Raw genomic sequence first — 12,833 nt, forward strand, 5'->3', positions numbered from 1 at the left:
AACATACGGAAACAAAACCATAAAATACATATCAGCTTAGTAATAAAATCTAGGCTTAAATCTGTAGTGATACAACCAAATCGAAAACTTAAACAGTAAACATTATGCAGCTATATTGAATCCTGCTGTATAATAAAGTCCTCAAAGCTCCTGCTCCCTAGTCCTGCCTTGAACTACCAGCTCCGTCCATCCTGCGACCTCCCCCATGGAATAGGGTGCCCAAGATAGCAACTAGGACGTGAGCGCTAACGCCCAGTACATAAACATGAGTACACGTAAATATATGATGCATGCAACATGATGACTGGTAACGGGTCATCCGAAAATCATGCTCAGTACCGGCGCCACATGAGTGCTGCCACCGCACGGATCAACCTCTGGGTGCAACCACACTCGTCTAGTACACCAGAGTAGATAGACATAAATGCCCCCGCCGTCGCGGTACTCTCAGTGACAGACTATCGAATATAGAGCTGAGCGGCTCTATAGTCAGGTATAACAAGGTATAGGCCAAATAAATGCAATATATAAACATGTATACTCGCTGGCAATCTCAGTCAATGTGTACGTACCTCTAGGCTAGTTCAAGTAAAGTAGTATCCTAGGTTCCAAGCCTATATTCAAAAGTTCACCGTATCAGTACATAAATTCTATAAGCCTTAACTAAGCTAATAAGTACTCCCAAAACTTAAACAGATTCCCGGACCATACCTTCGTCCGTAGTTAGCCCTTTGAAGTCGCTAGTTTCGGATGACTATAACCACACTTTGGTTATTCCAGAACCTCTATTATAACCGATAGGGCCCTCAAGTGTATATCTCACACTATATAACTGAAGAAAGAAACTCGGGAATTCTTATTTAGAAATGAATCTGAGAAGCCCTATTTATAGGCAAAATTCCCGGCCAGGATCGGAACTTCCGATTTCAGGATCGGAGCTTCCGATCCAGCTCACTGCATGCATGTGTGACACGTCGGGATCGGAACTTCCGATCGGGCGATCGGAGCTTCCGATCTGCTCTACGTTCAACACTTGTCAAAACTCGCGGTTGAGTCATCGAGCATTGCTGGCAGCTGGAGATCGGAACGTCCGTTCCAGGATCGGAGCTTTCGATCTCGGTGCTTCCGATGAGGTTCCGAAGTGGCTGGGATCAGAGCTTCCGATCCGGCCCAAAATCAAAAGCCCAAATTAAACTCCGGAATCAGTTAATTACTAACCCTTAATCATGTTTAACATATTATTATCTTAAAATGAAATCTGGGTTACTACAATTGCAAAGAGGAGATTGAATATTAATCAATTAAAATTTATATGTAGAATATCTTACTGTTGCTTTGTATTATAATTAAGTCGTCAATTTTTGGATTTGATCGTGTTAATTGCACTTTAATTATTTAAAAATAATAATAATTTAAACAACTTTTTACCCTTTTTTGCAGCTGTTAGAAGAGATTGCAAAAATATGGTTTCTTGTTGTGAATAATATTGTTATAAATTTCAGATAAAAAACAATAGTCCATCGGTTCTTTTATACTCGGGGAGATTGTTACAACAATATGCAATTGACATGTACATTAAACATGAGATGACCCGAATAGATTATTATAGAAACAATCAAGCTGAATTGAGATCGGAGTATTATCAAGGCATTGTGGATAACATCAATTGTGGAGAAAATAGAGGAAGTCAGATTGGTAAAAGAACTGTACTGTCTGCATCGTTCATTGGAGGTCCAAGAGACATGCGCAAAAGATATTTAGATGCAATGGTATTGGTACGGAGGTTTGGAAAACCAGATCTCTTTATAACAATGACTTGTAATCCGGAGTGGAAAGAAATAAAAGATAACTTGAAAGGCAATCAACGAGCTCAGGATCGACCGGATTTGACATCTAGAGTTTTCAGAGCAAAAGTACAAAATATGAAAAAAGAAATAACTCGGAAAGCAATGTTTGGAGAAGTTTGTGCTTATGTTTATGTTGTTGAATTCCAAAAGCGCAGACTACCTCATATTCACATGTTGGTCATATTGAAGAAAGAACATAAAATAAACAACACAGATCAATTTGATGATTATGTTTCGGCTGAATTACCCAAAAAGGATAAAAACCCTAGGTTATTTAACCTTGCTGTGAAGCATATATATGATGAATGGACCATGTGGATATTTGAATAGAAAAAACTCGTGCATGATCGCAGGACAATGCAAAAGTCATTATCCACGGAAGTTTTGCGAGAGAACGGTTCGAGGAGAAGATGATTATCCTATTTATCGGAGAATGGATGATAGTCAAACAATGAATGTAAGAAGAGCAAAGTTAAATAATCAGTGGGTTGTTCCTACAATCCTTACCTTTTTATGAGATATGACTGTCACATAAATGTTGAAATCTATTCTAGATTGACTGCGGTTAAATATCTGTACAAGTACATTTACAAAGGCCATGACAAAGTTGTTGTACACATTGCACCAGGAAATGAAGTCGGAACTATAGATGAAATTAAAAATTACCAAGATGCAAGATGGGTTTCTGCACAAGAAGCATTATGGCAAATTTATGAGTTTGAGCTGAATGAAATTTCTGCCGCCGTCATCAATTTAGCATTACATTTTCCAAATAACATTTTTTGACATTTTGGAGGAATCAAAATTTAGATTATGTTTTGCGCCAAGAATACAACTCAAAAAAAATGTTAACCGAATTTTTTCATACTTGCTCAGTGAATTGCAAATGCAAGGACATTGTTATACGTTGAGTTCCCTGAATATTATGTTTGGGACAACCAAAGTAAAAGTTGGCACGAGAGAAAAAAAAGAAGAGTAATTGTTCGTGTAAATTCTACAAATCCTATTGAAGGAGAAAGATCCTATTTGAGACTTTTACCAAGTCATGTAACATGACCCTTTTTTTTGACTATTTGCTATTGATTAATGGAAACAGTTACTTTATTTTTAAAGAATCGGCACAGAAAAGGGGATTACTTGAATCTAATCGAAGTAATTTTGAATGTATGAATGAAGTTGTTACCTTCCAAATGCCACATGCTTTGAGAAGATTATTTGCAACAATTTTGGTATATTGTGAACCAGCTGATGTTAGGTCGTTATGGGATACATATTTTGATGCAATGTTCGAGGATTTGCAAAGAGAGTTTCATCAGAACCGAGATTTCTTGGTCTCAAAAAAACTTCAAAGTATAAATTTAATTTTGGAGAGCATGGGAAAACAAATCGATGGTTTTGATCTTCCACGAATATCTCTGGACATTCCTCAGTCCAATGACACATTTTTTCAAGAAATAGAAGAAGAAAAGTCTATAAAAATCTCAGACGATGATTATTGGGCGCAATTCAAGTTAAATGCTGCACAACAGAAAACATTTGAAAAAAATTATGGAGTGTGTGAATTTGGAAAATGGTGGCTTATTTTTTGTAAATGGACCTGGAGGAACTGAAAAGACGTTTTTATATAGGGCATTGCTGGAAAAATCAGGAAAAGTAAAATGATTTCCCTAGCTACAGCCACTTCAGGAGTTGCAACTTCAATATTACAGATGGTCAAACTGCTCATTCACGCTTTAAAATTCCAATTGATTTAAATGAAGAAAGTTATTGCTCAATATCAAAACAAAGTGTTCTAGCAAAATTTTTACGGAAAACCAATCTAATTGTATGGGATGAAGCTCCAATAGCAAAAGGAACAGCAATTGAAGCAGTTGATCGAACTCTACAGGACACAACTGAAATTCAAAGGTTTTTTATATTGTGGCATTTCTTTTTGATAGATTTGTCAAATTTGTTATTTTTTATGTAGCGAAATGGTCGATTTCATCGCTCCAAATAAAAAAGAAGAATAAAAAAAAGCTTTGTGAAAGAAAAAATGGTGTTTATTTTCAGTTTTTTTTATCATGTATTTCGAATTTTGAATATCACCGCAACAAAGGACACCAAAAAAGAAGAAAAAAAAAAAAGATTCACCCAAATCTACAAACAAGACAAAATATGTGCAAACACAAAAAAAAAAAAAAAAAGCAACAACTGAATTCATTGAGATTGATGATGATGAGAAATTGTCTGCATTTACTCAAAGAAAAAGACATGTGATTAAACAAAGGGTTGGATCGAACGTGAAAGACGTTACATTGAAAAATTAAAAATAAATTAATATTTACGTTGTTTGTTATGATGTGATGTTCAAATTAAATTCAAGAATCTTATTATAATTTATTTTATTTTATTTGTCGTTTTAATATATTTTACTTCATATATGTTTTCACGTGCAACGCACGTGCCTATTACTAGTATATCTAAAAATGCTAACATAATAGAGTTAAAAAAAAATAATGGTAATATCACGATAAACCTTGTGATATGGCAGTGAGTTCACCCTTGAAATCACACGCTCCATAAAGAGAAATACTTTTATTTCGGTCCATTTTTTAGATGTTCGAGCGAATATCACGCTAAACATTTTAAATGTTCGCACAAATATCTCATTAAAAAAAACATGTGGACTTCATCAATACTTTTGTTTGTTTTTTAACGTGATGTTCACTCGAACAATTGAAAAAATTAGGGTGAAAAACACCCGATGTACCATGGAATGTGTCAGTTCACCTCAAGCACGACACCTGGATTACGCATGGTAACCGTTGCAGCAGCAACAATTCGTCCTAGGCAGTGTTTGGGATAGCTGGTGAGTGAGTGGTGACCAGTGATAAAATCAACTGTCCGAGCCAAAGCAATTAAAATATAGTGAAATAATTTTGAAACAGAATTTAAAAACATCGATTACTATTAATGTTATCTTCGAACATATATATAATTGAAAAAGATAATCAATTAAAGTCATTTATTGAAAAAAATTGTGTTTTTGCATCATTATGTAACAAAACCAAAAACAGAAAAAAAAAAAAAAAAAAAAAGAAAAGTGGAAAACTACAATATAGCTAACACACACAATCTTTCTTGCCCCGATTACAACATATTCATACAGATGCTACAGAGATCGCTTCAGACAAGCAATGACCTCTGTCTTCGATCTTCTCTGGTCGGACTCATCTCTCTGGTCCAGCCTCCTCAAAGCATGCGTCCAATACCGCTCGCTTTTCGTAGCACGGCAGCTCCATTCCATCATGATTACTGGAGGGCGTTCGAGATTCAAGTTCTGGTCCAACCACCTGATCCATGCTTACACCAAACTGGGAATGCTAAAAACTGCTGTCGATATGTTCGACAGAATGCCACAAAGGAATGTCATGTCATATAACATCTTGCTTGGTGGACACATGCTGAATGGCGAATTGGGTGCTGCGATTGAGGTTTTTAACAACATGGGTGAGAGGAATTCAGCCACATGGAATGCGATTATTACAGGCTTGATCAAGTTTGAGGACAATGAGGAGGGGTTGAGGTTGTTCTTGAGAATGCACGCTTGTGGGTTTCTGCCTGATGCGTACACACTCGGGAGCATTTTGAGGGGATGTGCTGGACTGAAGGATTTGAATAGAGGAAAACAAGCTCATGGTTATGCGATTAGATCGGGGCTGGAGTTTGATTTGATCGTCGGCAGTTCGTTAGGAAATATGTATATGAGGTGTGGTAGTTTGAGAGAAGGCGGGAATGTGATTCAATTAATGCCGGTACATAATGTTGTTGCTTGTAATACACTTATTGCTGGGTTGGTGCAGAATGGGTGTCCCGTGGGTGCACTAGATCAATACAATGTAATGAAAATGGCTGGGTTTCGACCTGATAAGATCACCTTTGTAAGTGTGATTAGCTCGTGTTCTGAGCTGGCCACTCTTGGGCAGGGCCAGAAGATTCATGCTGAGGCTGTAAAAGCAGGGGCAATGTCGGTTGCTGGAGTTATTAGTTCCCTCGTTAGCATGTATTCGCGATGTGGCTGTTTGGATGATGCTGTTACCGTTTTTGGGGAGAAGAAAGGAGTTCAAGAAGATCTTGTTTTGTGGAGCTCGATGATTGCCGCGTATGGTTTTCATGGAAGAGGACAGGAGGCTATTGAATTATTCGACATGATGGAACTTGAAGGACTGCAAGCAAATGATGTCACATTCTTGAGCTTACTCTATTCCTGTAGTCACTGTGGATTAAGAGAGAAAGGACTTGAATTTTTCGATTTGATGGTGCAGAAGTATGGACTGCAGCCTCAAGTTAAACATCATACATGCATAGTTGATCTCCTAGGGAGAGCTGGCCGTTTGGAGGAAGCAGAAGCTTTTATTCGATCCATGTCTGTAAAGCCTGATGTTGTCATCTGGAAAACCTTGCTATCAGCTTGCAAAATTCATAAAAACCCAGACATGGCGGAAAGAGCATGTGAAGAAATATTGAAAATCGATCCTCAAGATTCCGCATCATATGTGCTCCTTGCAAATACCCAAGCTTCTGCTCAAAGATGGCTGGATGTGTCAGAGGTAAGGAAAACAATGAGGGAAAGAATGGTCAAGAAAGAACCTGGGATAAGCTGGTTCGAAAGGAAGAATCGGGTGCATAGTTTCGCAACGGGTGATAATTCCCATCCGCAATCGGAAGAGATTGGATTGTACTTGAAAGAACTAACAGATGAACTCAAACTACTCGGGTATGTACCTGACACAGGCGTCGTTCTCCACGATACGGATATGGAGGAAAAGGAATATAATTTGGAACACCACAGTGAAAAACTAGCTCTGGCTTACGCTCTAATGAGCACTCCAGATGGCTTTTCCATTAGGATAATGAAGAATTTACGGGTGTGTGATGACTGTCATGTTGTTATAAAGTACATATCGATCGTCAAAAACCGAGAAATCATTGTCCGGGATGCTAGCAGGTTTCACCATTTCAAGAATGGACATTGCTCGTGTGGAGATTATTGGTAAGATTTTATCCATAATTTTTTTGTAATTTATAGGTTGTACCCAAACTGCTCATTATTATTATTAGTATTACACAATAGCTGTATGAATTAACCATAAGTTGTATATATATAATGATGGCCAAAAGATTTTTTCACTTGTTCTAAACCTTGGAAATTTCCTTATGTTTGGGTTTTCGGATGCGGAATGAACTTGTTGATATGTATTTATGTGTGGGAGATTGGCGATAATTTAAATTTTATATATACGTACGTAACAGGTCCGTTCTTATTTTGAGACCGAAGAGTTGTTCGACTCGGGCTCATTTTCTTTCGGGGCCCATAATTTTGAAAAAAAAAATTATTATATAAAAATGTAAATTGATCAAATATAAATTAATTATTCTTGGGCGTTTTTCATTCATATATCAGGAAAAAAAAAAAATTTTGCCTACTGCCTAATATAAACTTTTTTTTAATTATTTCTGGGCTTTTTCATAAATTTATTTATAAAGTTTATTATTCCTATGTCTTTTGATAATTTTTTTCAAATATAAATTATTTTTATCGTGCCCAATATAAACAAAAAACATTTTTATTCCCTAAATTTATTATATATTAGTGTAATTGGACCAATATAGAAACATATTTCTGACTCATAATGGTTGTTCTGATATTAATGAGCACGATTTATTTTTGGAATTGACATTCATGAAGTTCTAATTACCAAGAGAAACAAAATCGACAATGGATGTAGTGAATTACTTGGAAAAAAAAATTGATGGATATATCTCAAATACTCATATTGCTTATAAAATCTTGTTGACTATAATTTTTTACAGTTGTAAGTGCAAAACAAAATTTCTCAAATTTAAAGCTTTTCAAAATATTTCCTCAATAAATCATGTTATATGAAAATATTGAATGAATTGGTTATGCTATTAATTGAGAAAAAAATTCCTGAACAATTTGATCAATATTGTTGTTCTAAACTGTTAGAAGAGTTGTTTTATAGTAATCATTTTGTACATGTTTGATCTTATTACTCAATTAAAATAGAAATATTTTGACCATTGCACATTTCTTAAATCGAAAAATTTGTTATTAGTTTAAAAGAATATGAACACACATTATGATTTAGGGGCCTTTTTTAAAAGTTAGACTAAGACCCAAAAATTGTTAGAATTGGCGCTGGTACGTAAGTAACTTCTTGTGAGTGATTCATTTAAATTGTAGATTGTAAAGGTAGGGTGACAATATTTCGAAAATGATTTTTAAAGCCTAAAGATTTTGAGTGCAAGGATTTCAAATTTCAGTTTCATGGTTATTTAGAAATAGTAATCAAGTATTTTGATTTCATATCTGATCATTATTTATCACAATTTCTGAAAATAAATAATTATAAACAATTACGCTTATATATTTATTGGTTAGTGGGATTTAAGGGTTTGGAAGGTTTATAAATATTCATTTCGTTCACCACGAAACCTTGATGATTCATCTATACTTGCTAAAGCCTTCTTGATGAAACGTAATGAAAATTATAATTGCATCTCATCCATCCATATAATATATTTATAAAGTCAAAAGAGGTTTACAGTAATTAATTTCTTTGTAATTTATCTATAATTACATTATCAAATATATCATGTGTAAATTACATGCATCGACTGATCGGCATTTCCTACAAAAATTCAAAAATGCAAATAAAAAAAACCTTGTGGAAAAGTAAAGGTCATTATAAAAACTTCATGTTTTTAAAAAAAACAGACATTAAATCCCATAAAAATGAGGTGAATGTGTTTGAGTTTTTTAACACAGATTAAATGTATTTGATTTTTTTAAAAAAATAAAATATATATTTAACCTATTAATATTTTTTGGAGAGTTATACACTTTTCGATTCCCATTCCATGTGCAATTAGCCCAACATATCATCATTAAATTAAACATTCGAAATTCTTCTTTCCCTACAATAGTATACAAAGCAAGCAAAGACCTTTGTGTGGTTTATTCCCGAGGCCTACATTGATGATATATACATAGATATTGATGCAAATGAATATTTTACTCTCAAGTAGCATACTTTTCCAATCTGTCTTATTAAATTCTTTGAACTGTGCTTTTTACATATTCAGGAGACACAAGAACCTGCTCTTTTAGCTGGTCACATTAAAGCAATCATTTAATTCTACGAACGTATCAGAATCACTAGAATATCTCACAGATCCATTGATTTTAACCCATTTGAAAACTCATAGGAAGTACCCAACTAAAACAAGAAGAAGAATTGGGGAACATTAATAAAAGGGAAACTAAAGAATGAAATGGGATTCTTGACAAATTCTAATTGTGGCCTTTTCACCAAAATTTATGCAAACATATCCCCGTGTCTTTTTCCCGCAATTTGATGTTATGGTACGTACCACACTTTTCGTGGGAAAAGCTCCAAAAATATCTTCCCAAATTCTTCATCTGTAAAAGGGTACAATTTTTAGTTTCGTCACTTTCATGTGAAAATGTAATTTCTTATTACTAATAGCATGTATAAAATTTAATTAGCAAACCTCAAAGAAACCGAAATGGAGAAGGATCCATCAAATCCTCAACATGCCAACCAGGCAAACTCTCCATCAAATACTCTGATATGCCACTGGTTGAAGCAGAGCCCTGCTGGTCAACCAGCCGCTGACTCGATTCGTCATCGTACCCGTAAAGATTCGACATTTGTTCTGAATGATTTGAAACAGAATTCCATTGGAAACTTACGTCGTTGGTTGCTGAATTCTTGACGGGGGAAGTGGTAGCTTGGTGTTCGGAATCGGCGGCTGGCGAAATCTTGACTCCTGTGAGCAGAAACCTGTTGTGCTTGCTGGTGTGTTCATTGGCTCTGTGTACTGGAACATCACACTCTTTGCAAAGCAAAGCCCTGTCTTCTTGGCAAAACAGTAACGCCCTCCTTTCCTGTACGATGATAAATGAAGCATATAAACATATGATTCGTCCGAAAATTCGTCGAAAAATTTGAAAAGATCACATTTTTTTTTTTTTTTGGTAAAGTTGATGGCATGTGTTTGTCACCTGGCAAACGTCGCAGCTGGGGGACTCTTTGCAGAGAGGGTGTTGAAGGGAGAAACGGGGATGTTTGCGGGCAATTTTGTTGGCGTTGTGGATTCGATCGTCGCAGTTTCGGCAAAGGGCTGCCTCATCCGCGGTGCAGAAAACATATGCTTCCTTCCCACATTCATCGCATTGAATCTTCATTTGTTTATTGTTTGTTTTGTTATAGATATTTGGAGATATTGAGAAAATGGTTGGTAGAATGGTATAGGAAGGGACACAGCTAAGCTATTTGATATATAAAGAGAGTTCTGGAAAAAGATTTCATGCAATTTGGCCATTTTATAATTACTTCCATCAATTGTTTCCCTTTCTTGTTCACAAATAGTGGTGTGTGGGGTCTCTATCGACCAAGAAATTTAATCCAATAAGGATCCTTTACATTTGGCAGCACTAAATCACCACAATTGGCAGTACTAAATCAGATAAATTGTATTAAGCAAACTCTCTTGTGAAACGCAAAATATATGTACATATATTTAAAGATTTATAAAAAAAGATGGAGTATATAATAATTTGGGTGGATTTGGTAGAGGGGGGCGTACTTTGGTTGTATTTGGTGATGAATGGAGAGCGGGGCTGTATGGGGTCTCATTTATTGAGGAAATGCAAGCATTCTCGTTTTGAGCAGAATAATTTCGATTTTTTTAATATGTAGCTTCGATATAGGGGTTGGGGGTTGGGACAAAAATTAAATAAGGGAAATTTTTTATATATATAGAAATAGAAGTCGATTAAATTATATAATGGTGTACATGATGGCACATAATGGTTATCTGTTGACTGTTATGTGTATGGTTAGAATCTAAATCTTGATACCATGTGGATATAGTTATCCCACTTCTTAATTTATAATATTTGGTGTTGAAAAAAAATTGTACGTCTCGGATTAAGAGGAAAAATTATATATATATATATTTTTTCATGTAACATGTTTGTTTTAAATTTTAATCTTGTTATCAATTAATTAAAAACATTTTGACTTCATCTACGATAATGTTTCATCAAATGTTAACTTGACATCTAATATATCATCAATGTATGTGCCTATGTGGCCACATACATAACGCTAGATCCAACAACTTTCGGTGATACATTAGCAGTTTTAAGTGTCACGTTATCTGCTTCAGTGAAAAAATAAATAGAATACAAATAAAATAAAATTTAGACTAAGACAAAATTAAAAAAACATACAAGTTGGACGATTAAAAAAAATTATAATTTTCAAAGGTATGAAAAAACCTAGATCATCCTCAAATTGAGGGAAAAAACACTACCATGATGAATTTATCCAGGTACATATATAAAAAAAACAAAATTAATTTGCGAGGTAAGTAGTGAAATTTAAGCAAAATATCTAATGGCACTTACAGTCTCACTCTCACCCTTGTCACGATCAAGAGATATTTTATGAAAATTTATAATTTCAATCTACGATTAACTTATTTCGTTTTGAATAAACATCTTTACGAAATGGTCGTTTGCTCGTTGTATTCAAGTTTCAAAGATGAACACTGAAAATAGGGGGAAAAAAATAACAGACAATAATTGACAATGCCTTGTCAACTAAAATTATACGGCTTGAATATGTTAATAGATGTAGGTTTCGAAAATATATAAACAATGAGGTGGAGATTGCTTCTACGTACATCAAAATATCAACCATTGACTTAATGCACGTTCCTAAATAATATTTAGGTGGGCTAGCTAGCTAGCTGCTCGGTAACTGACAAATCATGCCTTTTCATATTATTTTCAAGGATACATATTTGGATAATTGAATTTTAGGCAGAATCTTTGAAAATAGAAGGAGATCAATAAACCCACGAGTACTTTTTTATTTTATTTTATTTTATTTTTGACGATATTTTTTTTTTTAAAGATTTATGAAATTTTTTTGGTTCAATGTCGATTGAAATAATAGATAACGGTGTATGTTTAGTTGTGATCTCAAATTGTATCATCGATTTTCATCACAACAGTCTATTGTTATTTATATATTGTGTTTTTGTTTTTTTAAGCATGTAATTTTTATGAGACGACTATCTTATAAAACAAATTTGTACATGTAGGTGTAGATCGGATCGACTCGTTTTATGAATATCATTTATATCAATATATGTAACCGTCTCAAAACTTATTTAAGATATATGAAAGTATTTCGTTCAAACACGGTATCAATTCATATCTAAAAATCTTTTTAAAAAATTCTTGTTTTTTTTTTGTCAAAATGCGAGAAACAACTTTTATAACTTCAATTTGTATGTTAACTAAATAGTAGATATATTTTACTCTTGACACATTTGACTTTCGTCTATCAATAAATTATTTAAACAGATGTTTTTTTTATATGTTTTCAATCTTATTACTCTTATGTCTAATATAAAAATACATACACACACACACACACACATATATATATATATATATATATATAGTTTCTTACAAGTGCCCACCTACTATGCCCACCACCATGCCCACCAATGATGTGGCATTATTCTATTGGATGTGATAAAGATGTGATAAACTGTAGGTCCAATAGAATAGTGTCACATCATTGGTGAGCATGGTAGGTGGGCACTTGAAAAAAACTCTATATATATATATATATATATATATATATATATATATAAAACATGATACAGGCAACACACGCATTAATTATTTAAATAAAATACAAAATATTTCCTCATATTTTTTAACAGTATAAGTTTTTTGTTAAATGATCTCATGGATTTATATATATATATATATATATATATATATATATATATATATAATAGGTATAAGTAATATTTTTATAATAATAAAAAATATATCTCACAAAATTAACATGTGAAACCTTGTTAATA

The 12,833-nt window shown here is 33.9% G+C and overlaps 2 protein-coding genes across 2 annotated transcripts; one reads left to right on the forward strand and one right to left on the reverse strand.

Moving 5' to 3' along the window:
* The first annotated feature begins 4,898 nt into the window (after nucleotides 1–4,898).
* Nucleotides 4,899–6,999, forward strand: LOC140892155 (pentatricopeptide repeat-containing protein At2g41080). The gene has a single exon (XM_073300920.1). It carries the CDS (start codon nucleotides 5,027–5,029, stop codon nucleotides 6,884–6,886), a length of 1,860 nt encoding a protein of 619 aa, XP_073157021.1. The 5' UTR covers nucleotides 4,899–5,026; the 3' UTR covers nucleotides 6,887–6,999.
* Nucleotides 7,000–8,977: 1,978 nt separating this feature from the next.
* On the reverse strand, nucleotides 8,978–10,161 carry LOC140893195 (B-box zinc finger protein 20). Its single transcript, XM_073302259.1, has 3 exons — nucleotides 9,943–10,161; nucleotides 9,429–9,825; nucleotides 8,978–9,336 (listed from the first exon to the last, which is right to left on the reverse strand). The coding sequence occupies exons 1-2, from the start codon at nucleotides 10,123–10,125 to the stop codon at nucleotides 9,430–9,432; spliced, it is 579 nt and encodes a 192-aa protein (XP_073158360.1). The 5' UTR covers nucleotides 10,126–10,161; the 3' UTR covers nucleotides 8,978–9,336; nucleotide 9,429.
* Nucleotides 10,162–12,833: the final 2,672 nt, after the last annotated feature.

This window comes from Henckelia pumila, chromosome 3 (genome assembly GCF_033568475.1).
Source record: "Henckelia pumila isolate YLH828 chromosome 3, ASM3356847v2, whole genome shotgun sequence".
Taxonomy (NCBI): domain Eukaryota; kingdom Viridiplantae; phylum Streptophyta; class Magnoliopsida; order Lamiales; family Gesneriaceae; genus Henckelia; species Henckelia pumila.

Coding starts and splice junctions, on each gene's coding strand:
- LOC140893195 (XM_073302259.1), bottom strand. CDS start 10,125: ATGAAGATTCAATGCGATGAATGTGGGAAGGAAGCATATGTTTTCTGC. Junction 9,826..9,942: donor CCAGCTGCGACGTTTGCCAG/GTGACAAACACA, acceptor ATCATCGTACAG/GAAAGGAGGGCGTTACTGTT.
- LOC140892155 (XM_073300920.1), top strand. CDS start 5,027: ATGACCTCTGTCTTCGATCTTCTCTGGTCGGACTCATCTCTCTGGTCC.